General features: G+C 46.6%; 1 protein-coding gene across 1 annotated transcript in view; it reads left to right on the top strand.

Annotated features, from left to right (window-relative positions):
* The window catches only part of LOC148778268 (NBPF family member NBPF4-like), a 118,961-nt gene that overhangs the window by 69,906 nt on the left and 25,299 nt on the right, over positions 1-23,756 (top strand). Inside the window, exons 3-14 of the mRNA XM_088832982.1 lie at positions 3,645-3,871; positions 4,965-5,108; positions 6,195-6,333; positions 6,632-6,678; positions 7,525-7,671; positions 8,241-8,329; positions 9,338-9,440; positions 13,255-13,511; positions 14,211-15,499; positions 17,467-17,581; positions 18,620-18,834; positions 19,881-19,932. Of these exons, the coding sequence (XP_088689108.1) occupies positions 15,322-15,499; positions 17,467-17,581; positions 18,620-18,834; positions 19,881-19,932 (560 nt within the window). The 5' untranslated portion in view covers positions 3,645-3,871; positions 4,965-5,108; positions 6,195-6,333; ... (4 more) ...; positions 13,255-13,511; positions 14,211-15,321. The remainder of the gene's footprint in view (positions 1-3,644; positions 3,872-4,964; positions 5,109-6,194; positions 6,334-6,631; positions 6,679-7,524; positions 7,672-8,240; positions 8,330-9,337; positions 9,441-13,254; positions 13,512-14,210; positions 15,500-17,466; positions 17,582-18,619; positions 18,835-19,880; positions 19,933-23,756) is intronic.

The raw sequence follows: 23,756 nt of genomic DNA, 5'->3' as shown, positions 1-23,756 counted from the left end.
GGTAGATTGCCTACCTGCACGCCACTTAGTTGTTCTCCTGGGGTTTTATCTTGTTCCTTTGTTTGGAACATATTTCTCTGCTGTCTCGTGTTGTCTAAGTTTCTGTGTTTGTGGTCGCCTTTCGACAGGCAGCAGGATTACAGTTCTTTTTGCTTCTGATATCTGCCACCCTAGTGAGTGAGGTTGGTCCAGGAGATTGTTCAGGCATCCTGGTGGGAGAGACTGGTGCCAGCCTAGTGGTGGGTGGACCTGAATCTTGCCCCTCTAATGGGCAGAGCTAGGTCAAGGGGTATGTTTAGAGGCATCAGTGGGCTCCAGATGACTTTATTCAGCCTGTCTGCTGATGAGTAGTGTTGTGTTCCCATCCTCCTGTTGGTAATCCTGAGGCATCCCAGCACTGGAGCCTATAGACTGTTGGGTGGGGCCAGGTCTCGGTGCCAAAGTGGTGACCTCCTGGAGAGCTTACATTGTTGAGTATTTCCCGGAGCTCCTGCCATCAGTGTCCATGTCCCTACCGAGAGCCAGGATACCCTCCAAGACCTGCCCAGGTTTCTGTGGAGTCATTGCTTTGGCCTAGGTCCCAGTGCTCATGAAACTCTGTGTGCAGCCTCTAAAACTGGAGTCTCTGTTTCTCCCAGCCCCGTGGAACTCCTGCACTCACACCCTGCTGGCTTTCAAAGCCAAATGCTCCAGTAGCTCCTCCTTCCTATTACAGATGCCCAGGCTGGGAAGCCTGGTGTGGGACTCAGAATTCTCCTGTGGGAGAACTGCTGCAATGTATTTTCCCGTTTGTGGGTAACCCACCCAGCAGGCATGGGATTTGATGATATCATGAAGGCACTCCTCCTGCTCTCTCTCTGTGTCTTCTTTGTCTTTGGAGGCAGAATATCCGTTTGGGTAGCTGCCAGTGTTCTTTGGTGATAGTTGTTTAGCAGTTAGTTGTGATTTTAGTGTTTTCATAAGAAGAGGTGAGCTCGTCCTTCTACTCTGCCACCTTGTCCTGCACTCCTCTTCATTTATTCCATTTCGTGAGAATATTCACATAGCTCACTGCAGAAATAATGTGTTTGGTTAAGGCCTGTGGCTCTGAGGCAACTGGATGCAGGTATCATATGGTATATGCATCCTGTTACCTTGATAAAAACGGAAACAAATTCTATCTTTTCAAATACATTTGACTTCAATGTTTTTAGATGAGCAATGATAGTCTTATAGAATATTTCTTAGATTTCTTCTTCTCCCAGTCCATAGAGAAAGGCTGTGGGTGGTGAGTGCCGGTAAAAAAGCAATTAGAACTTGAGAAGTCCAATTAGTTATGTTCTCTCATCTATCCCTCTCATTTTGACTGTGCTGGGTCTTCATTGCTGCACAGGCTTTTCTCTAGTTGGGATGGGTGGGCTTCTCATTGTGGTGGCTTCTCTTGCTGCAAAGCACAGGCTCTAGGCATATGGGCCCCTTCGTTGTAGCTCCCAGGCTCCAGAGCACAGGCTCAGTAATTGTGGCCTATGGGTTTAGTTGCTTCACGGCATGTGGGATCTTCCTGGGCCAGGGATTGAACTCATGTCTTCTGTGTTAGCAGGCGGATTCTTTACCAGTGAGCCACCAGGGAAGCCCTATCCCTCCCATTCTGAAGTGTTGCCCAAAGGCCTGATGCCTTCTTCTTCCTCTCCCCTTTGATTCCTGAACGTGGAGGTCATCACATCTCCCTCAGTCTGTGCACTTCTCCAGCTTAGTACTGATCTTCTGCCTTGAAAGACCCTGCTCTCTAGCCTGCAGGACTAAGGTTAATCAGGAGGAGAAATATTAGGTTTGACTTCATCTGACAATCCTGTGCCCTCTAGATGGACAAGGGTCATTTGAGTCTCAAGGAAATTCCAGGCTGGAGTGTGTACCATCTTAATATATGCCAGTCCTCACCCAGGAAAAGTGACATCCCCATCACGGCAGGGGGTGTAATGGTTCTAAGCAGGTTCTAAGCCACATTACTTCTGGGATTCTGAGATTACAGTGGGGTCCTTGTCAGAACGGAACATCACAGGAGAGTGTTCTGACACATGCTTGGAAACACTCGGTTCAGTGCCACCAGACCTCTCTCTCCTCTCAGCTTACACCTGGGATGCCTGTCACCAAGTCCCTTTGAGCAGTGACCTGAGCCCTCTGGTGGCAGAGATCCGAGCTTTGTGAGGGCAGCTGGAGCAGAGGGTTCAGGTGAACACCTGTCTGCGACTGCAGCCTGAACAGCAGTTGGATGGCGGTGCCAGCAAAGCCAGTCTCAGCTCCTCCTGCATTAGCCAGAAATTCCCCACCAGCACTAACCCTGGAAACAAGCCGCTGTTCTTCCAAGGCAGGAAGGAAAAGGGAACCGTGAAGCCCTCAGGCAATGGGAAGGTCCCCAGGATGTGTGTGGTGGAAGGGACAATGTTGCCTCTTCCACACTCCTTAGGGCCAGAGTGAAGTCAAAGATGCTTCAATACAGCGCCTTGAGGGCATGGAGTTTAGGGTCAGATCCGGATTCTGAGTTTGCCACTTACATGTTTGCCTTTGGAAAAGTGTTAAAACTCCTCAAGTAGTTAAGCCTTAGCTTCCTCATCTTTAACATGAGGATAATATAAACTATTATGTGGAGCATTAAATGAAATAATTTACAAGTGCCTAAGGAAATGGCAACCCACTCCAGTGTTCTTGCCTGGAGAATCCCAGGGACGGGGGAGCCTGGTGGGCTTCCGTCTATGGGGTCACACAGAGTCGGACACGACTGAAGTGACTTAGCAGCAGCAGCAGACACCATAGTGAAGTGAAAGTGAAGTCGCTCAGTCGTGTCTGACTCTAAGCGACCCCATGGCCTGCAGCCTTCCAGGCTCCTCTGTCCATGGGATTCTCCAGGCAAGAGTACTGGAGTGGGGTGCAGTACTCAAAACAATTAACAACTGTATATGTTAATGCCTATTCCTTATGTTTGTGGAGTGTTTTAAAATTTACCATGTTTTCAAATAATTTCGTCAGAGCTAGTGCAGCATTTACCATCTCTGTGTTTCACATGAGAGAATATAGGCACTGAGACGAGTCACTGATATGCTGAGGTTTGTGGGAGTGAACAGGCCCGCCCAGGATTCAGAGAAGCTTTGATTTGCTGTGTTCCTGCTCCCTCGTTATGCTCTGTCTCGGTGTTGCTTCTCTTCCCTCTCAGGCTTTGCCCTCTCAGCGCCTCCCCACAGCAGCAGCCAGGACTCATCCCTGCCAGCTCAGTCACTCCTCCTCCTCATCACACAGCAGAGAGGCCTGAGCTAGAAATCCGGTTCTAAGCCACATTTGCCTGAGTAGGATCATATCAATCTCTTCGTGATATTTTCCAGGTTGCGGTCTGGTCTCCAATGGGGCATTTCAAACTCACCTAGGCTTATGTCTCCTATGCTTCTTATCCTAGTACATATTTTCTAGTACTGACTCATCAGAACAGTGATTAGAGTGCAGAGTTAAATCCCATAGAACCCAGAATATGTATGGACTTCACAAGAATATGTGTGCTTACCAAAACTGTTGATCTTGTTTCTGGCCTCTTTTACTCTTTGATGTCCCTTTTGGATTGAACTGAGGGTGACTATGAATAACAGTGGTTTCTTTGTTGTTGTGGTTTTATTCTTCAGAGCTGGGTTTGGATGCTTCTCCAGTAACGAAGAAGCCTCCCAAGCTGGAGGGTGATGCTACTGACGGCTCCTTTGCCAATAAGCATGGCCGCCACGTCATCAGCCACATTGATGACTATAGTGCCCTAAGAGAGCAGATTGGGGAAGGCAGACTGCTGGTCAAGAAGATAGCATCACTTGTGAGACCAGCCTGAAGCTTCTCTGGTCCCGTAGCTCCAGGCATAGAGGTAATCCCACTTTAGCTCTTAGGTGCACCTTTTCCTTAAGCCCTTTCTTCTTTTGATTTTAGCTGCTTCTCCCACTGTCTTTTTTCCTGCTGCATATCTCTCACCAGCTGAGGATGTATCTTCCATTTCCATCCAGCTAGGCCTTCTGTCTCCACCAGCTTGTTTCACGACAAGCTTTGTTCTGTTCCAGATGTAGCTGACTCTGTATTTCCCCTGAGAACCACAGAAAAGCATGTGCAGCTTTGCCATCCTCATCAGTAGAGCATGTTAAGCATCAGCATCCTTGCAGTGCTGTTTGGTAGCTTATTATCTGCTAAAGTCACACTGGGATATGATCATTTGTGGGCAGGATAAAATCACTTCATCAGTTTCCTGGGAATTGAGAATATTCATCCATATGGGTCAGATGTGTGGAAGGGGTGAGGAGAGTGGCAGCCTTGGACTTCTCTGCTCAGGCCGAGCAGGAGGAGAGCAGGCCACAAGGCTTCTCAGAGTCTTTCCCCAGGGAAGACCTAGGTACCAGCCGCTGTGCAGTCGAGCTCCAGGAGCCCCCACACGTGAGAGGGAGGCCCACACCTGAGTCAACAAAGGCAACAAGGGGCTCCAGGCACAGTGCTGGCAGTGCCGTGGGTGTGACGGAGTGAACCCAGAAGTGGCGATTATCCCAGAAGGAAGGTGACAGGCTCATGGGGGTTAGGGCGCCCCTGGGGGATGTGCAGTTCTCTGGAAAGGAGAACATGCCAGGTAAAGGGAGCAGCTCTCAGTCCTTCGAGCTACAAATGGTGCAGCCCAATTGAAGCATAAGGCCTGGATTTAGGGAAGGGCAGTGGATTTAGGGAAGGGCGGTGGGGGTGCAAAAATAGGGACCTTAGAACTCCAGAGCACGAAGCAGGACTAAAAGCTAAAAAGTGTGGAATCAAATGAACTCTCACAAAGTGGGAGGCCCTTGCTGAGTCAGAGAACCTCGGCTTCCAGGTTAGAAAAAGTCTCACAGGTTCAAGCAAGCCTGTGGCCGTACCTCGCTCACAAAGGAAGCCGAGGCCTGTGCTCTCTCAGCCACAGGGATGCCCATGGCTACCGCCCCCTTTCCCAGGTGGTGGGCAGCGAAGGCATCCAGGAGCTGAGGAGCAGCGCCACCGCCCTGCACCACCGGCTGGAGGAGTCGGCCTCCCTCCTCACCACGTTCTGGCGAGCAGCCTTTCTAAGCTCCCCTGGCCCTGCCCTTGTGGGCAAAGTGGTAAGAAGCCAGCGTCCTCTACCGGTTCTGCCCCCTAACTAGCCTTCTAACTCCTCGGCCTGCAGAGCCTGAAGATCAGGAGCCAAATGGGCAGTTGGGAGAAGGCGACCTGAGGCGTGTGTCCCTGGAGGGAGACCTCTCCTCTGTGGTGAGCGCTCTCTGTGCAGGTCTGAAAACATCCCTCTCCTCACAGCCTGAGCCCCAGGATAAGGAGCCAAACAGGAGAAGAAAAGAACACAGAAGAGGCAGAGACATGAGAACCCTGGTAACCCACAAATGTTCCATCCCTTTAACTTTCTGAAGTTCAGCTGAGCTGCGTTCAGGGCCATTCAAAACATCAACACCTCCTCCTTTTCCATCCTGAGCCCACTCCCACTCACCCCCAGGTCCACACAGGCAGACAGGATCACAGAATGTCACCAGGAGTGGACCAGCCCTTTTTACTCACCCACTGAAATCCCAGAACAATTTCCACTTAAACCTGTGTCTCTGGGTCAAGCCTGATGAGAGTCAGCCTCCCCCAGGCGCTTTCAAATCTCAGGCCACTCTGGTTGATGATCTTGGATTAGGTAGATTTCCAAATCCCTCCTAGGCTTCTCACTCCAGACTGGTATCAATGATAACTTTAGAGGATCCAACTTTGCTATTTCCAAGGAGGAAGTATTTTGCCATCCTGAGGTTGGCAGATATATTTACAGACTTGTAGACTGTCTCAGGCCAGCCCTGTCTCCCCAGGCATAATATTCCTAATGACCGAGTTTTGATACCCAAGTGATATAACTATGTCAGCACTAAATCAGAGCTCTTACTTACAGCTGGGAGTTTCAGTGTGGCCTGGACTCAGGTTCTCTGCAGCAGTTGGAGTGTGGCCTGTGCTCCTTTGCACAGGAGCTTCCAGGTCCTCAGTGTTCCCACCTCATGGCCCATCCTGAGCCATCACCTGCTGGAGGGTTTTAGAGGCAGGGAAATCTGGTCCAGAAATACTTGAGAAGATTGTAGAATCCTGTTTGTGGTTGTAAAGAGCCACAAATCACAGGGTGCTTTAGGCCTTCTGACCACTGACAGAACACCTATGTTTCTTTCCAGGGAGAGTCCATGAAAAAGGAGCTTCTGGAACTGAGAACCAAACTATCCAAACAGGAGAGTCTCCTTCAGAGTACATGTGAGCGCCTGAAGACCGCCAACCAGCAGAAGGAGAGCATGGAGCAGTTCATCTTCAGCCAGTGTGGGTGCCCTGGGACAGGGAATGGGACAGGAAATTGGGGGGCCTTCCAGGCTCCCCACTTGTGCTGTGAATGGACAGTGACCAGAGAGGCCAGGTGATGGGGGAGACTGATGTGACATCCCTGAACCTCCTGTGCCATCAGTAATCATAGAGGCAGAGGAGGAGATGTGAGGGGTGAAGGGGAGCAGGAGACCCCAAGCTGAGTGGCCAGAAAGACAAACTTTAGACCACACACACCCAAGTCAGATGTGGACCCCGCTGGTAATTTCTGCCTTTGGGAACTGTTTTGTTGTTTCAGTGACCAGGACACACGATGTTTTGAAGAAGGCAAGGACTAATTTGGAGGTAAGGAATCCACTGCACCGATCAGAGCAAACTGTCACCGTCTGTATCAGAATGCACAGGTGACTCCTGACCTGTGCTGACCTTCCAAGAGGAAATTTCTGGTCCACCTGTGGGAGCACAGGTTCTCAATGAACATCCCTCTAGATTCCATCCCCATCGGTCCTCCCACCCTAATCAGAAACCTCCCCTGACTTCTCAGTTCACTCTCACTTTGTCATCATCTTCTCTCTTGACCCCACTTCTCTCTCCTTTTTGCCATGTCAGGACTGGGGAGAAATGCAGTTCAGTTGATTCTCAAGGTCAGAGGACATGTGGGGTCTGCCTCTGATTGAGCTTTCCAGTAAAGGAATCCTGAGGCCAGTCATGGGTTCCAGGGTTCCTATGTCACTCCATGAAAAAATGATGGAAAGATGCCACCTAAAAAGTTGATTTCACTGCATAATATTGGGCTGAAAGCAGCAATTTGATTTCGACATATTTTTCTTTAGGAAACAACATAAAAGAAAATCATTGGGTCTTATTGATCTAAAAGAGAACTTGGTAATAAGGAAAAAGATGAAACTTAAAGGGAAAGATTATCCATAAGGCAGGCATTCTCTACATTTATTTAAAACACCAATGCATTCTCTAGCAGCCACTTTGAAGAAAAATGTGAAGTGTTAGCAGTGGCTTCAAAGTAAAAAACTAAGCCTTTTACCTTGGACTTTAAAGCTTTGCCATAATCAGTTGAGCCCATTCCTAGGAATGTTCCTAAATTGTAACCTAAAAAGATGTTGACCCCACAGTGTGAAAAGGGGTTGGGCCATAATTTAACCCTGATTTTTTTCCTTGCTAATTTCTGTGCAGAAACAACCCCCCCTTTCTGTAATAACTCTTGATGATGGAAGAATGTTCTGCAGATGTTGGCACCTGGCATTCTGGAAGGGTCTGAGAGTGGGCTGCGGCGGGACCAGGGTGCGGGACTGAGAAGGATGTGACCGTGAGAGCACAGAGGTAGGTAGTCACTGACTTTCACATCCCTGCTCTGCCCCGAGGCCCAGGGTGGGGAGGATGAGGGGTGCACTGGGAAGGACTTGGCACTGCCAGGGCCTTTGCTTTACCTCACTCTGTGAGCAGGGACTAGAGGAGGAATGGGAGAGGATGCCCTGGTGGGAAAGGGGTAGATCCTACAGGCTGACCTACCAGCTTTGTGTTTACCTGTGGGCTTGGAGTGAAGCTGGCACATGGAGGGGCCTGAGGATTGGTCCCCAGTTATGCTCACTTCCTGAGGTTTCATCACGTACCACTGGCCACTGCTGCCCAGTTCTGTCCTGGAAGAGAGTGGGACTGGGCAGGGTCGGGCACCATCCTGCAAAGGAGACATTTCCCCTTGAGAAGCCACCTTGACAAGGGACTTGCTTTACTTAAGCTGAGTCATGCTTGTTGCTGCTAGGATTTCAAGGTCTTCATTCTGGGCCATTTGTTTAATGTTGGGGCTTTTCCTTCATGAGAGTCTCCCTGGAATTTTTGTCTGAAATGCAGTTTCTCAAGCCTTATCCCCATGTTTCTAACATGCCCTGTAGTGTCTCTGCTGTAGATTTCCTATACTGTGCAGCCAGCACCCAGGGAATGGGGCCTCTCTCCTGTATGATATCACAGTCAATCATCCAAGGTTAGTACCACTTTCTCGATTTTACACGATCCATCCTTCTCCACTATACATGAGATCCATGTGCTCAAAGAGGGCGATGAAATCATCATGTAAAGCAGACTTGGTATTTTAGTGGAGCTGGAATTTGCATCTTGGACTTATGTCGCCAGGGCTGTGCTTTCATTGTTTTCACATAGACACAGGGCAGGATTGATGGATATAGGGTAGGGAGTAGAAGACATCAGTAAGAGTTAGTGATTCCTGGTAACTAGTATTGGTCTGCTTGACAAGCATTTACTGAATGTTCTCTGTGGCAGGCTTTGAAGAGGCTCTGGAGAGGAAGGTTGACTAAGGCACAGAGAGTACCTGGCTCTCAAAAATATGGCCTCTAGCACAGGAGCCAGATGTTTTAGAGAGTCACATCTAATTTTTAAATAAAGACTGTGATGTAGTTAATATTCATGCATTCCTTGGTCCCATTGTGTCCACCAAGGTGGAAAACAGTATAAATTTAGGACTATTGGAAAGAGATTGGGCTTCCCTGGTGACTCAGATGGTAAAGGATCCGCCTGCTATGCAGGAGACCGGCGTTCAATCCCTGGGTCAGGAAGATACCCTGGAGAAAGAAAGGAATGCCAAGTATAAAAATATAGGATTATTGAAAAGAGATGAAATTCTTTTGGGGACATGTCCGTCAGGTATTTTTATTTTAAGAAGGGAAATAAGTATGTTTGTTCAAATGTCCCCTGAAATTTAGCCATGGGTTCCTGGTGCCTTTGGATACAAAAATTTGTGGTCAAGGTTTGTGTGGCAGCTATGCTGCATAAGGGTGTGGGAACTTAGGCGAAATCTCCATATCTCTCTGGGCCTCAGTATCCTCATCTGTAAGATAAGGTTATTCAAATTCTCCAAATTCCTTTCCTGCTGAGTTTTTTCTGAGTGCATGAGAGACTGAGATGCATGTTAAATGTTCCCTGGGATCTGCAGCCAAGACCTGACCTTGGTTCCTTCTCTGTGTGTCTCCTATAGGAGCCTCAACTGGGCCCACACACTGGAAACACAGAAAGGAGAGAGGGGATGGAAGAAAGGAAGCAACAGGTTCAGAGGATGAGACAACCCAAAGAACAGCAAGGTAATGGTCGAGGAGCTGTTTGCCAAGGGAGGTGAGCATAAGGACAAGTTGAGTTTGGAAAATTCAGTCGGAAGTGAGGAATGCACAGCATCACCTGAGTTCTCAAGGAGCAACCTGAGCTGAGCAGGAAGGACCAGGAGAGTAGCTTAGTCCACAGTGAGCTTGTGCACCTGCCGAGGAGGAGGTTTATACCGCTGGGAGCACCGATCCCAGGAGGAGGATGAGGTTTATACTGTTGGGAGCACCAATCCCAGGAGGAGGAGGAGGAGGTTTACACTCTGGGAGCACCAATCCCAGGAGGAGGATGAGGTTTATATGCTGGGAGCACCAATCCCAGTAGGAGGAGGAGGAGGTTTATACTGCTGGGAGCACCAATCCCAGGAGGAGGATGAGGTTTATACTGCTGGGAGCACTTATGCTAGGAGGAGGAGGAGGTTTACACTCTGGGAGCACCAATCCCAGGAGGAGGAGGAGGAGGTTTATACTGCTGGGAGCACCAATCCCAGGAGGAGGAGGAAGTTTATACTGCTGGGAGCACCAATCCCAGGAGGAGGAGGAGGTTTATACTGCTGGGAGCACCAATCCCAGGAGGAGGATTAGGTTTATACTGCAGGGAGCACCAAAACCTGGAGGAGGAGGAGGAGGAGGTTTATACTCTGGGAGCACCAATCCCAGGAGGAGGATGAGTTTTATACTGCTGGGAGCACCAATCCCAGGAGGAGGACGATGGGACCTTGAGGCTCTGCCCTAGACCCCCAGCCTGCAACTTGGAAGTGCCCACACGTGGATGTCCTCCAAGTAAGTGTGCCATAAGGTGCATAAATGGTGTTTGGAGAAGAATTAGAGATCTTCATTCTTATGAGGGGCCAGGAGAATGGGGCTCATTTCTGAAGCAGAGATGATAATAATATTCTTCTGCATTTACAATTTTGAGGTTTTATACACATCATCTCTTACCTATGTGTTGAGTGCTTAATTTGCAGACAAGAAAGAGTATGTATACTGTTCCATTTTATAAATTTGTTAAAAAGGCAAATTCATCTAAACTGGCAATGGTTGCTTGGGGCTAAGAGTTGAGGGAGTGATGGATTGCAAAGGGGAACAAGGAAAGTTGTGACCGATGGAAACACCCTGCATCTTGATTGTGGCTGTGGCTTCCATAGTGTGTACATCTATCAAAATGCATTTAGTCGCATATTTTTAAATGGTGCAGTCAAGAGGATTCATATAAAAATCTACCACATTTCTCTATACCAGCAGTGTTAGGAAATGAAATTCAATAAAACATAATAGAGATAAACACCCATGATCATTTAATGCTTAAGAATACAGGTAGTGATGACTCCTGAAAACTATTGCTGAGAGAAATTAAAGAAGACATACATAAATAGAATATACGTTATAGTCATAGATTGGAAGACAATATTTTTAGAATGTCAAATCCTTGTTATTCTGAATAGTATTGCAGCTGGCATTTGCGGGGGGTATATTTTGCACACTAATTATAACATGTAAGTGGAAATCAAAGTATCTCAGTTAGCCAAGACACACTGAAGGAGAATTAAGCTGGAGGATTTACTCTACTAGATTTCAAAACTCAGGTTAAAACTATAGCAGTTAAGACACTATACTGGTGTAAGTAAACAGAACACAAACTGCTGAAGGAAAGAGGGAAGAGTAACAAAGTTACCCACACCCATATTCAGTTTCTTAATAAGTCACCAATATGCATCACGGGGTGGTGATAGACTTTTCTGCAAAATATCTGTTGTGAAAAAAAGTATCGAGAGATGATTAATACATTTGGGAAGTTCTTGGTAGAAATGCAGTATAGGTGAAGGAAACAGCTACTTGGAAGAATCTGAGACAAAAGTGAACTGGAAAATGTGGGATGGGGTTTCGGAGGAGAAGGGTCGTTACCCGGATGTGGCTCCAGCACTTACAGCAAGGGGATCTCGGCCCGTTAGAGACCCTCTGTGTGCCTCAGTTTCCTCATCTGCAAAGCACCAGAGAGTTATCTTTTTGGCACCAGTCAATTTTGAACACTAGAAGTACCATAAATGTAATAATCATCCCCTCGAATCATGAGGGAGGTCAGTGAAACCAGCGGGTAAAGCTAAGTGCACACCTGAGCACCTTTAACAAAGAGACTCCAGGTCCCACCTCAACTCGCTGAGTCACACTTGCTACAGGTGAGGACTGTGCACTTGTTTGGGACTAACTCTCCCAGGTGATTCTTACAATGATCAGCTTGGGGACAGAACACACTGAGCTGTATACCTTTTACCCCAAACACAGAAGTAGGACAGAACAGAAGAAGAAGGGTGTTTCCACTCCAGTGACTAAAGCAGAGAACTATTGGAAGACTCTAGAATTGAAGGACTAGGCCCATCTGACCCCATTTAACTCTTCTCTAGTTTACAGCAGAGACACATTCCCTGGGGACACACGCCTGTGGCACCTGACTATCCACCCTGAGGAGAGTGAGAGCCCTAATTTTAAATTCAAGTCTGGCTTTGAGTGCAAGCTAAATTCACCCTGTTTGCTCATTGATGGGATCAGTCTTCTCCAAGCTGCCACTTTTTGAAAAATAACTCGTATTGCTATAAATGCAAACTTCAACAAAGGTATTTGTTAGAAAATTTTGTAAATACTCAACGTAACAAGAAACCAGAAAGTGAGCAAGAACATTCCATTTCAGGAGAGTTCGGCCCAATAGAGCACAGTCACTGAGAGAAAAGATCCTTGAGTAGAAGGGAAGTGGTCCCTTCCTGTCCTGGGACATCCTGCTAACTTCAGTGGGCTGGGAAAGCAGCTGCCCATTCTAACAGATGGGATTCTCAGGGGCGCTAGTGGTAAAGAACCCGCCTGCTAATGTAGGACACACAAGAGACACGGTTTTGATCCCTGGGTCAGGAAGATTCCCTGGAGGAAGAAATGGCAACCCACTCCACTAGTCTTACTTGGGAAATTCCATAAACAGAGGAGGCTGGAGGGCTAGAGGATCACAAAGAGTCGGGCAGGACTCAAGCAGCGTAGCACAGCACACATTCTAACCGACAGGCTGCTCTTTCCTCCAGATGGTGTCTGGTGTCCTGAAACACATAAGCACTGAGGAGGCATTTAGAAGGGCCCAGCCTTCACTTCTGCTTTTGCTCAGTGCATAGAAATGGTTTAGTTGAAAAAAGGTAGGGCTCTAGGAATAAAGTCAGGTCACAGAGAAAAAGAGTATGAAATGGGGCCAAGGCAGGATAAAAACAATAGGTTTCTCCTACCGACAAAATGCAAAGCAATAGCTAACTTGGCTTGATAAACTGTTGTTTTTTTTTTTTTTTTTCAATTTTAACTTTGGTCTAATAAATTATTTTATGTAACTCTACAACAGTGGTGTTACCTTGAATGATTACGATGAAAGAAAGTATCATAATATGTGTGAAATGCCTGGCACGGTGTCAGTCAAGGAACTCTACCTGTTATATACTTCTGGAGCATGGCAAAATTCATCCCTGTTTGACCTCAAGTCAGATATGTTTTGTGAGCTTTTTTGGTTTCATCACATTTAAAATGAAGAAACTTGACACGTTTTTCTTTCCCCCACAGAATGTCAGGCCCCACAGCAACCGGAAAATAGATTTCCCTAAAGCCTTTGCTGAGTCTCACGCCCCGAGTATCATGAATCATTGTAGTGGGAGGACCACGTGGGGTGTGGGGAAGATTAGCTTTCATAAGTAGTTTTTCCAGTTTTGCATCTCTTACCTTAACATGAACAAATGCCCAGTGGCCTGTTGTCATCCCCATTTCACCCTCCATCCAGGTAGAGCAACAGCTCAACTGAAGAGACGGATGCTGTACAGGTTCCCCAAGTCTCTGACTCACAAGACCCGGGTAGGACGAGATGCTGAGGAAGTGAGGAGTTGGTTCAGACCATCACTATCCGAGGGCCTGCCTGTCTCTCCTCAAACTCAGCTTCTGTGTTGCTGAACACAATGCTTAAATTCCCTTTGGATCATCATGATCCCTGCCCTACGACCTTGAACTTCACCATGCTCTGTTTTTGGAATATAACCACAGGTCAGTGGCATGAGGAAAACTCCAAGAGATGGATCAAACTGTGTGCCACAAACACTGCTCTGGAACCCTGGTCTGTTCAATGTGTGGGTGAGCTGAATGAGCACAGAACAATAGCACGAGGCAGTCAAATCTTTCCTAAACAGATAGGCACCCCATGTATTCAGTGGTTCATGGTAAAGAATCAGTCTGCAATGCAGGAGACAGAGGAGATGTGGGTTTGATCCCTGGGTCAGGAAGCTCCCCTGGAAGAGGGCATAGCAACCCACTCCAGTATGCTTGCCTGGGGAATCCCCATAGACAGGGGAGCCTGACGGGCTACAGTCCTGGGATCGCAAAGCATCAGACAAGGATGAAGTGACTGAGCACAAGCACACCATGTTTTCAAGGACATCCACAGAAACTCTTAGTCACTTTGACAGCTTGGAAAGAGCTCTTGTGAGGCTCAATGAAATACATAATGAAAGTATGAAGTGCAGTGTTTAGTAACATTTAAAAAAAATAGAACAACCCAGACCCAGAGGAAGAATTTAGAAGGTAGGGATGTTATATTTAAGTTTATTCTGAAGCCAACATGTTGCCCAGTAAAGAGAAGAAATTAACATAACAACGGGATGCAGCAAAAGAATTCTGAGATGGGACAGAATATATGTTTAAAGATTATTTAATCACTTAAATTGTACTCTGATTTTTATCCTACAGTTTTTAGGACACAGACTAAACTGGAGAATACCTACAGAAGAAGTTCATGACAGGCTACAAGTTTGACATCCTTCACTTGTGGAAAAGCCTTAAGATCTGTTTAAAGAGATGAGGTGATATAGTTTTTCCAGTGGTCATGTATGCGTGTGAGAGTTGGACTATAAAGAAAGCGAGTGCCGAAGAATTGATGCTTTGGAAATGTGGTATTGGAGAAGACTCTTGAGAGTCCCTTGGATTACAAGGAGATCAAACCAGTCCATCCTAAAGGAAATCAATCCTGAATATTCATTGAAAGGACTGATGCTGAGGCTGAAACTCCAATACTTTGGCCATCTGAGGGAAAGAACTGACTGACTGGAAAAGACCCTGATGCTGGGAAAGATTGAAGGTAGGAGGAGAAGGGGATGACAGAGGATGAAATGGTTGGATGGCATCCCCGACTCAATGGACCTGAGTTTGAGTGGACTCCAGGAGTCGGTGATGGACAGGGAGGCCTGGTGTGCTGCAGTCCACGGGGTTGCAAAGAGTTGGACATGACTGAGCGACTGAAATGTACTGAACTGAGGTGACTTTATGACAGCCCGACAGACATTTAAGACCTGCTGGCCAAGTATTTCTCCCTCGAATCTTTTTATACACAGAAGAATGAACAATGGGAACTCAGCTTAGATAGTTTTTGGAAGGAGATAGGTCAGTGGTAGACAACCTAAGAGTGGCTGCTGAGGGCTTGGGTGCTATCAGTGGTGATGGCCACAAACGGTCAAGGCCTAGGCACCTGGAAGGCAGGGGCCCCGAAGATTCCATGAACCCCTCCCCCGACCAGTTCTGTTATGGCAACTCCAGATGGTCACCTAGCAGGCTTTGTCCCCCTCCTTCACTCCTGTCTGAGTCTGAGCCGCACACGGCACCTTTGGCTCTGAGCTCTAGCATCTTCAACTTCTTCTTGTAGTAGAGAACCCTCTAGTTGTTCCCAATAGCAAGTCAGGAATTCCAGTTTTTGTCATTCCCTCAGTGCTGATTAAAGCGACGTGATTTTGCTTGTCTTTAATCCCCCATATACTGGGTGTCTCCTCCCCACCCCTGGCTTCTACCCCTTCTACCAAATGTCACCATGGCAGTATGTCTTCCCTCTTTATCGAATCTGAGTGCAGAATGTAGCGTCACGGAAGTCAACCAGGAGCTTTTGTTGGAGCTGGCAAAGTACAAGCAGGACTTCAGAGACGTCAAAGAGAAACTCCTCATATCCGAAGCTACTGTTTACTCCCTGGCCAACCAGCTGCAGAAAAACAGTAAGTTTCTGGGGTCATGGTCACCCAAGCAATGAATGATCACTGTCTTTCCTCTAAGAAACTATAAGTCCCCAGAATTGGGCTCCTTTTCCCTTTGTCGTTTTGAATTCCATTCTGACGACAAGCCAGGAAAGATAGTAGTGGCTCTTTTGCCTTCAGTTTCCTGAGGCTGGGAAAACTGAGGCACAAGGAGTGGAGGCACTTTTCCAAGTTTTTAGTGATGTGTAGGGTGAGACTAGAGTTAAAATTCCAGACAGTGATTCCTGGTGCAGGCACAGGAGTTCCTGTGTCTCTCGGGTGCAAACTAAGCTGTGTTGACTGGAATCTTTTCTGTTCTGTATCTGATCCTGCCTGCCTCTTGGCTAAACCTCTGGGACTGATGAACTCCATCAGTTTGAGGTTCCCTGAGGTTCCGTTGGCAAAGTCTTGTGCTAGTTACACCGGGGTAACGTGTGGTTAGACACTGTGAGAAGCAGGGAATATGATTTAAAGGAGCTTAAGGATGAGTCTGCTTCTCATTGAAACCGTGGTCTCTGGGATGCCATCAAGACAGAGGCTCCGTGGTGAGAAGGAAGCCGTGCTTTCTGAGTGAGCAGGTTCTCCTTCCTGAGTCCAAGAAAGCCATTTGACACTCTGTGGCAATAATGAAGGTGTTTCTGGTGAAATCAGACAATCTTCACTTTCCCCTCTCTCCCCACTTGAGCTGGTGAAACTTCAGTGATACAGGTTGACCAGTAGCCCGGGGAACCCTGAGTCTGTGCTATAAGAGGTGTGACCAACATGAGGATGGTGCTAAGTGGGAGAGATAACCAGCCCCAGTAAAAACCCAGGCAGAGTGTGAGGAGCCCTTTGCACGCGTAGGCAGCCTGGCAGTTGGAATCATTTTTGCCTGTTCAGTGAGAGGGGCCTGGAGTAAGGAAAGAAGTCATGACCAGGGTACATGCATAACAAGGGGATGAGAGGAATCTTGACCACTTGTGTCTGTGTCACTTTCCTACAGTCATTTTCAATGAAGCAATGAGGGAGTTAATACAAAATGACTGACACAGAGACAAGTAAGAAGTAAAGCCTACTATTTAAGAAAGTGAAAGGATGAGCTTTGGGGAAAGGAGAAGCTAAGTTTTATTTACACTGCTCCTTATGATAGTAGCAAAACTCTAAGAAAGAAATTGTGAGGCTGGTGAAGAAGAAATGTCTCACCAGCACCCTGGCGTGGAGGTCCCCACAGCACAGTGTGACAGACATGGACTCTGGGCCAGGTCTCCTGGGCTCACAAGCCTGTTGGGAACCTTTCTGTGCCTCTGTTTCCTTCTCTGTCTGTCTGTTGCTGTAATAGTAACTATCGTTTGAGTTGTAGTGAATACTGAGTGAATCTGACAAAGCCCTGACAGTCGTGCCTGGCTCAGTGTCAATACACTTGGTTCATAGTTCTACTGTTTCTAATAACACAGGCTTTCTCAGTGTTTGGGCATCTCTCTTTCAGGTCCTTATGGTTTCATGTATTCTATTTCACAAAGCATGTCCAGGTGAGGTTTATGCCTTGAGACTCTTGTTTGTTACTGAAATGCCAGCATGAGAGAACCAGCAGTCCTGTAGTCCTAGGAGCCTTCCCAACCACACAGGAATCGCCACCCCAGGCCCCTGCTCAGTGTCTCGTCTAAGAGGCTGCAGGTCTTGGTTTTGTGGCCCAGGATTCAGGGTCAGTCTCAGGGGGTGTGCATTCTGACTTTGTGAAATGGCAGTTCATCTTGTCTAGTTAGGTTCTGTGCCTAGGAGCTTCTCTTTCCTCAGCTCTAAAATGGGGATCCCCTCGGTTCGGTCGCTGGGGAATCAGATGTGGAAATCTCTCCATAGAGAATGGAGAAGGAGTTACAGCCACCACTGAGGTGGCCCATCCTGTTCCCTTGAAGGCAGTGACCACAGCGGCAAGGTCAGCTCTCCCTGAGGCAGTGTGTCTCTTTCCTCAGAGTGTGAAGCATGTAAGGACATCGTTGAATCCGTGCTGGGGGAGAAGCTGATGTTTGAGGTGCAGAGGCCAGCAAAGAAGCTGGCAGAGAAGCCAACGCTGGATGAAAGGCTGAGGTAAGGAGGGCAGGAATGTTCATGGCAGGCACAGGGCACAATATTATAAACGAGGGGGAGAACACCGATTGGTGAATTGTGGACTCCAGTTATTCTTCAGGAAGTGATTTACCTTGCTTTTAAATAAACAAATGACTTGAATCACATCATGAGATTCACTGCGTTCAAGTGAACCAGTGGCATTTGGCTCATTCACAATGTTGTGCCGTTGCCACCTTATTTGCCTTTAATCACAACCCCCTCCTGACTGACTACATCCTAAAATGCTTTCTTGACCCCGTCATTCTTATGTTCTTTCCAATTCACACCAGCTATGCTTGTCCAAACTCTGACTGGCTGTCTGTCATTCACTGGACAGTACTTTGTGTTGCCACATCAGAAATACAGAAAATACTCTGTGGATTTTTTACTGAAATGAGCATGGCCGAGTGAGGACCCGAAGAGACATCTTCATGATGCAGATTTAGGAAGCCACTGATGCATGCGTGTAACTCGATAGTGTCTGACTCTTTATGACCCCATGGACTGTAGCCCACCAGGCTCCCCTGTCCATGAAGTTTCCAGGCAGGAATACTGGAATGAGTTGCCATTTCCTTCTCCAAGGAATGTTCCCGACTCAGGGATCAAAGCTGCATCTCTTGTGTTTTCTGAATTGTCAGTCAGGTTCTTTACCAGCTGAGCCAACAGGGAAGACATTAGGTTATCTTCATAGAAAGACAAGATGACTGGAATGTCACGGAATCTTACAGGAGTACTTTCTGATACAGAGGAAACCTTTGTTTACCTTCTTTCTCTTTGTCATAGGCCAGTCATCAGATACGGAGTAGGAAATGGCAAGCCACTCCAGTATTCTTGCCAAGATGACCCGATGGGCAGAGGAGACTGGTGCACTATAGTCCATGGGGTCGCAAGAATCGGACCCGACTGAGTGACTGAGCCAGTCATCAGATATGTGCCAGAATTCTGTTTCGAGGTCTCCTTGGGGATGTTCTCACCGAAATCCCTGTCTTTTACAATTGTGTCTTATGTTCCACTTAGGACATGTGATGTCCTAATTCGAAGTCAGGCACGAGAGCTGACCCAGTTACGGCAGACACTACGGGATGGGAAAGATGACTCTGTCCTGCTCAAGCAGCGCCTCAAGGACCTCCTCACCCACAATGACCTGGACAACCACCAGGGGCAGGGCTTCCGAGAGAGCCTGTCTGAGGGATACCGATTGGCAGAGCGCCTTGCCTGCAAGTTCAGTCCAGGTGAGGGGGCCACAGGCCCTGATAGCACTGATCCTCTCCTAGGTCCCCAGTAGATAAGATGAACACCTCCACTGGGAATGTTTATCAGCTTTCCTGTTTCATGTCCTATTTGGGTCTATGTAGGAGCAGGATTGTCTAAGAGGACAGAGGAGAAATGCACAGGGTGGAGGTCACTGTATCCCAATGGTCTGCTTCCTCCCTGATGGACCATGGCCACTGGGGCAGGAGGCCACGTCCAGCCAGCATTAAAGCCCAGAAAGGAGGAGGTGACAGGAGGCCGCTTGTGAGAGTGAATAGAGCCCTAGATGAAGCTTGGAAGTTCCCAGGTTCCAGGCTGAGTGCTGTGTGTTTAACTATGTGAGAATGCTTGATTTTTCTTATGTTAGTAACTGTTTTCTCATCTGTAAAATGGACGAATAATCTGTTGATGGTAGCTATAATGATTAAATTTGGGAATATTTACAAATATACTGCAGAAAAAAGAAAACCGTTCACTTTGTCGTGTTGGTTAGGTACTTGATAGAGTTGGTGCTGGGAAAATGATTTAAACTGGAGCACTCACTTTCCATGGAGAGACTTTCCCAGAGAACACACAAAAGCCCCCTTGAAGGGCCAGGATGTTCCCAGATGGAGGGATGTGGGACGTGGTTGTTCTGCTTAGAGAAAGGAGGGCATCTTGTGAGACCTGAGAAGGTTTATAGAGGCTGTGTCTTTGGCGGAATTTGTGGCAGGATGGATGAAACATTTGCGGGAGTGGAGATGGAAGGTGGACAATGTGAGGTGATAATAAGGAAGAAAAGACAGTTCAAATGTTTGCCCAATTTCAAGCAGAAGGTGTCCTGAGGATGATCTCCCAGTTTAGAAAGAGGCCGCCTGTTGGATCAGAAATCCATGCTTGGGCAGTTGTTTAAAGACAATACATTAAAACTTCCGTACAGTATTAACTCATACGTAAATATTTATGACTCTGTGACCATATGAGTCCCTGTGTTTGCAGTGGGAGAAGTGACTAGAGGCTGACTGGATATTTTTGATTTTGTTTGCAGAAATTTATGAAGATGAAGACGATGAACAAGCACAAGAAACACTAACTCCCAGGTAACAATTCACTATCCATTCAGCTCAGTCACTCAGTCATGTCCGACTGTTTGTGACCCCATGGACTGCAGCACACCAGGCCTCCCTGTCCTTCACCATCTCTCAGAGTTTACTCAAACTTATGTCCATTGAGTCGGTGATACTATCCAACTATCTCATCCCCTTCTCCTGCCTTCAATCTTTCACAGCATCAGGGTCTTTTCAAATGAGTCAGATGTTCGCATCAGATGGCCAAAGTATTGGAGTTTCAGCCTCAACATCAGTCCTTCCAGTGAATATTCAGGACTGATTCCCTTTGGGATGGACTGGTTGGATCTCCTTGCAGTCCAAGGGACTCTCAAGGGTCTTCTCCAACACCACAGTTCAAAAGTATCAGCTCTTTGGCATTCAGATCTCTTTATAGTCCAACTCCCACATCCATACATGACTACTGGAAAAACCATAGCCTTGACAACATGGACCTTTGTTGGCAAAGTATACTGTCTAGGTTGGTCATAACTTTTCTTCCAAGAAGTAAGCATCTTTTAATTTCATGGCTGCAATCACCATCTGCAGTGATTTTGGAGCCCCCGAAAAGAAGTCTGCCAGTGGTTCCACTGTCTCCCAATCTATTTGCCGTGAAACGAAGGGACCAGATACCATGGTCTTAGTTTTCTGAATGTTGAGCTTTAGCCAACCTTTTCACTCTCCTCTTTCACGTTCATCAAGAGGCACTTCAGTTCTTCTTTGCTTTCTGCCGTAAAGGTGGTGTCATCTGCATATCCGAGGTTATTGATATTTCTCTTGGCAATCTTGATTCCAGCTTGTGCTTCATCCAGCCCAGCGTTTCTCATGATGTACTCTGCATGTAAGCTAAATAAACAGGGTGACGATATACAGCCTTGACATACTCCTTTTCCTATTTGGAAATACTCTGTTGCTTTATGTCCAGTTCTAACTGTTGCTTCCTGACCTGCATACCGATTTCTCAAGAGGCAGGTCATGTGGTCTGGTATTCCCATCTCTTTCAAACTTTTCCAGTCTGTGGTGATGCACACAGTCAAAGGCATAGTCCGTAAAGCATAAGTAGATGTTTTTCAGGAACTCTCTTGCGTTTTTGATGATCCAACGGATGTTGGCAATTTGATCCCTGGTTCCTTTGTCTTTTCTAATCCCAGCTTGCACATCTGGAAGTTCACGGTTCACATATTGTTGCAGCCTGGCTAGGAGAATTTTGAGCATTTCTTTACTAGCGTGTGAGATGAGCGCAATTGTGCAGTAGTTTGAGCATTCTCTGGCATTGCCTTTCTTTGGGATTGGAATGAAAAATGACCTTTTCCAGTCCTGTGGCCACTGCTGAGTTTTCCAAATTTGCTGGCATATTGAGTGCAGCACTTTCACAGCGTTATCTTTTAGGATTTGAAATAGCTCAACAGGAATCCCATCACCTCCACCAGTTTTGTTTGTAGTGATGCTTCCTAAGGCCCAGTTGACTTCACATTCCAGGATGTCTGGCTCTAGGTGAGTGAATACACAGTCGTGGTTATCTGGATCGTGAAAATCATTTTTGTATAGTTCCTCTGTGTATTGTTGCCACCTCTTCTTAATATCTTCTGCTTCTGTTAGGTCCATACCATTTCTGTCCATTATCGAGCCCATCTTTGCATGAAATATTCCCTTGGTATCTCTCATATTCTTGAAGAGATCTCCAGTCTTTCCCATTCTATTGTTTTCCTCTATTTCTTTGCTTTGATCACTGAGGAAGGCTTTCTTATCTCTCCTTGCTATTCTTTGGAACTCTGCATTCAGATGGGTATATCTTTCCTTTTCTCCTTTGCTTTTCGCTTCTCTTCTTTTCACAGCAATTTGTAATACCTCCTCAGACAGCCATTTTGCTTCTTTTGCATTTCTTTTTCTTGGGGATAGTATTGATCCTTGTCTCCTGTACAATGTCACGAACCTCCATCCATAGTTCATCAGGCACTCTATCAGATCTAGTCCCTTAAACCTATTTCTCACCTCCACTGTATAATTATAAGGGATATGATTTGGGTCATACCTGAATGTTCTAGTGGTTTTCCCTACTTGCTTCAATTTAAGTCTGAATTTGGCAATAAGGGCTTCATGATCTGAGCCATTTTGCTGTCTATATAGAACTTCTCCTATTCTGGATGCAAAGAGTATAATCGATCTGATTTTGGCGTCAACCATCTGGTGATGTCCATGTGTAAAGTCTTCACTTGAGTTGTTGGAAGAGGGTGTTGCTATGACCAGTGCGTTCTCTTGGGAAAACTCTATTAGCCTTTGCCCTGCTTCATTCTGTACTCCAAGGTCAAATTTGCCTGTTACTCCAGGTGTTTCTTGACTTCCTACTTTTGCATTCCAGTCCCCTATAATGATAAGGACATATTTTATGGGTTTTAGTTCTAAAAGGTCTTGTAGGTCTTCACAGAACCGTTCTACTTCAGCTTCTTGAGCATTATTGGCCGGGGCATAGACTCGGATTACCGTGATATTGAATCATTTTCCTTGGAAATGAACAGAGATCATTCTGTTGTTTTTAAGCTTGCATCCAAGTACTGCATTTCGGACTCTTTTGTTAACTATGATGGCTACTCCATTTCTTCTAAGGGATTCTTGCCCACAGTAGTAGATATAATAATCATCTGAGTTAAATTCACCCATTCCAGTCCATTTTAGGTCTCTGATTCCTAAAATGTTGACGTTCACTCTTGCCATCTCCTGTTTCACCATTTCCAATGAGTCTTGAAACATGGACCTAACATTCCAGGTTACTATGCAATATTGTTCTTTACAGCATCAGACCTTGCTTCCCATCACCAGTCACATCCACAGCTGGGTGTTGTTTTTGCTTTGGCTCAGCTCTTCATTCTTTCTGGAGTGATTTCTCCACTGATCTCCAGGAGCATATTGGGCACCTACCCACCTGGGGAGTTCATCTTTCAGTGTCCTTTTTGCCTTTGCATATTGTTCATGGGGTTCTCAAGGCAAGAATACTGAAGTGGTCTGCCATTCCCTTCTCCAGTGGAACACATTTTGTCACAACTCTCCACCATGACCCGACACAGCATGGTTCATAGTTTCATTGAGTTAGACAAGGCTGTGGTCCATGTGATTAGATTGGTTAGTTTTCTGTGATTGTGGTTTTCAGGCTGTCTATCAGGAGCTGGTAATGTGTAGGGAAAATATGGACAGGGTCACAAAAGAACACTAAGTAACTCAAGAGCGTGACATGCCAGATGTAAGTATAAGCACAACTGCACATGGTATTAATTTACTTCACTCAATCCAGACTTGATTGTCTGCTGTCTCTCTGGCTACTTGTATGTATGACCCAAGGTGAATGCACACCCTTAGGATTTCCTATACACAAAGAGAGCCTCTGTTCTCTTCCAAAGTAAGTCCAAGTGAGATAAATATCTATTTCTACACAGTTGTTTTAGATCCTTGGAAGGAAGGTAACTAGCAAAGGGATGAGTAGAGAAGCAACTAGAAAAATTAAACCCCAGGACAACTGTCCCTCCAAAAATTTGTTGTCTGTGACAACAGTAAGTGAAAGAGGCCTTGGAGGCCTTTCAATTACTAAAGAGAAGGTAGAGGATCTCAGAGAGTTTATAAAGCTTTAATATCTGTATTCACTTCACTGTGCATGCTCAGTTGCTCAGTCATCGCTGAATCTTTGTGACCCCCATGGACTGCAGTATACCAGGCTCCTCTGTCCATGGCATTTTCCCATCAAGAATCCTGGAGTGGGTAGCCATTTCCTTCTCCAAGGGATCTTCCTGGCCCACGGACGAAGCCGCATGTCCTGCATTGGCAGGCAG

The sequence above is a fragment of the Moschus berezovskii genome, chromosome 3 (genome assembly GCF_049115385.1).
Source record: "Moschus berezovskii isolate FMDL1 chromosome 3, NW_MosBer_1.0, whole genome shotgun sequence".
Lineage (NCBI taxonomy): Eukaryota > Metazoa > Chordata > Mammalia > Artiodactyla > Moschidae > Moschus > Moschus berezovskii.
The sequence above is the reverse complement of the archived record's forward strand: the minus strand, read 5'-3'. Positions and strand labels throughout refer to the sequence as shown.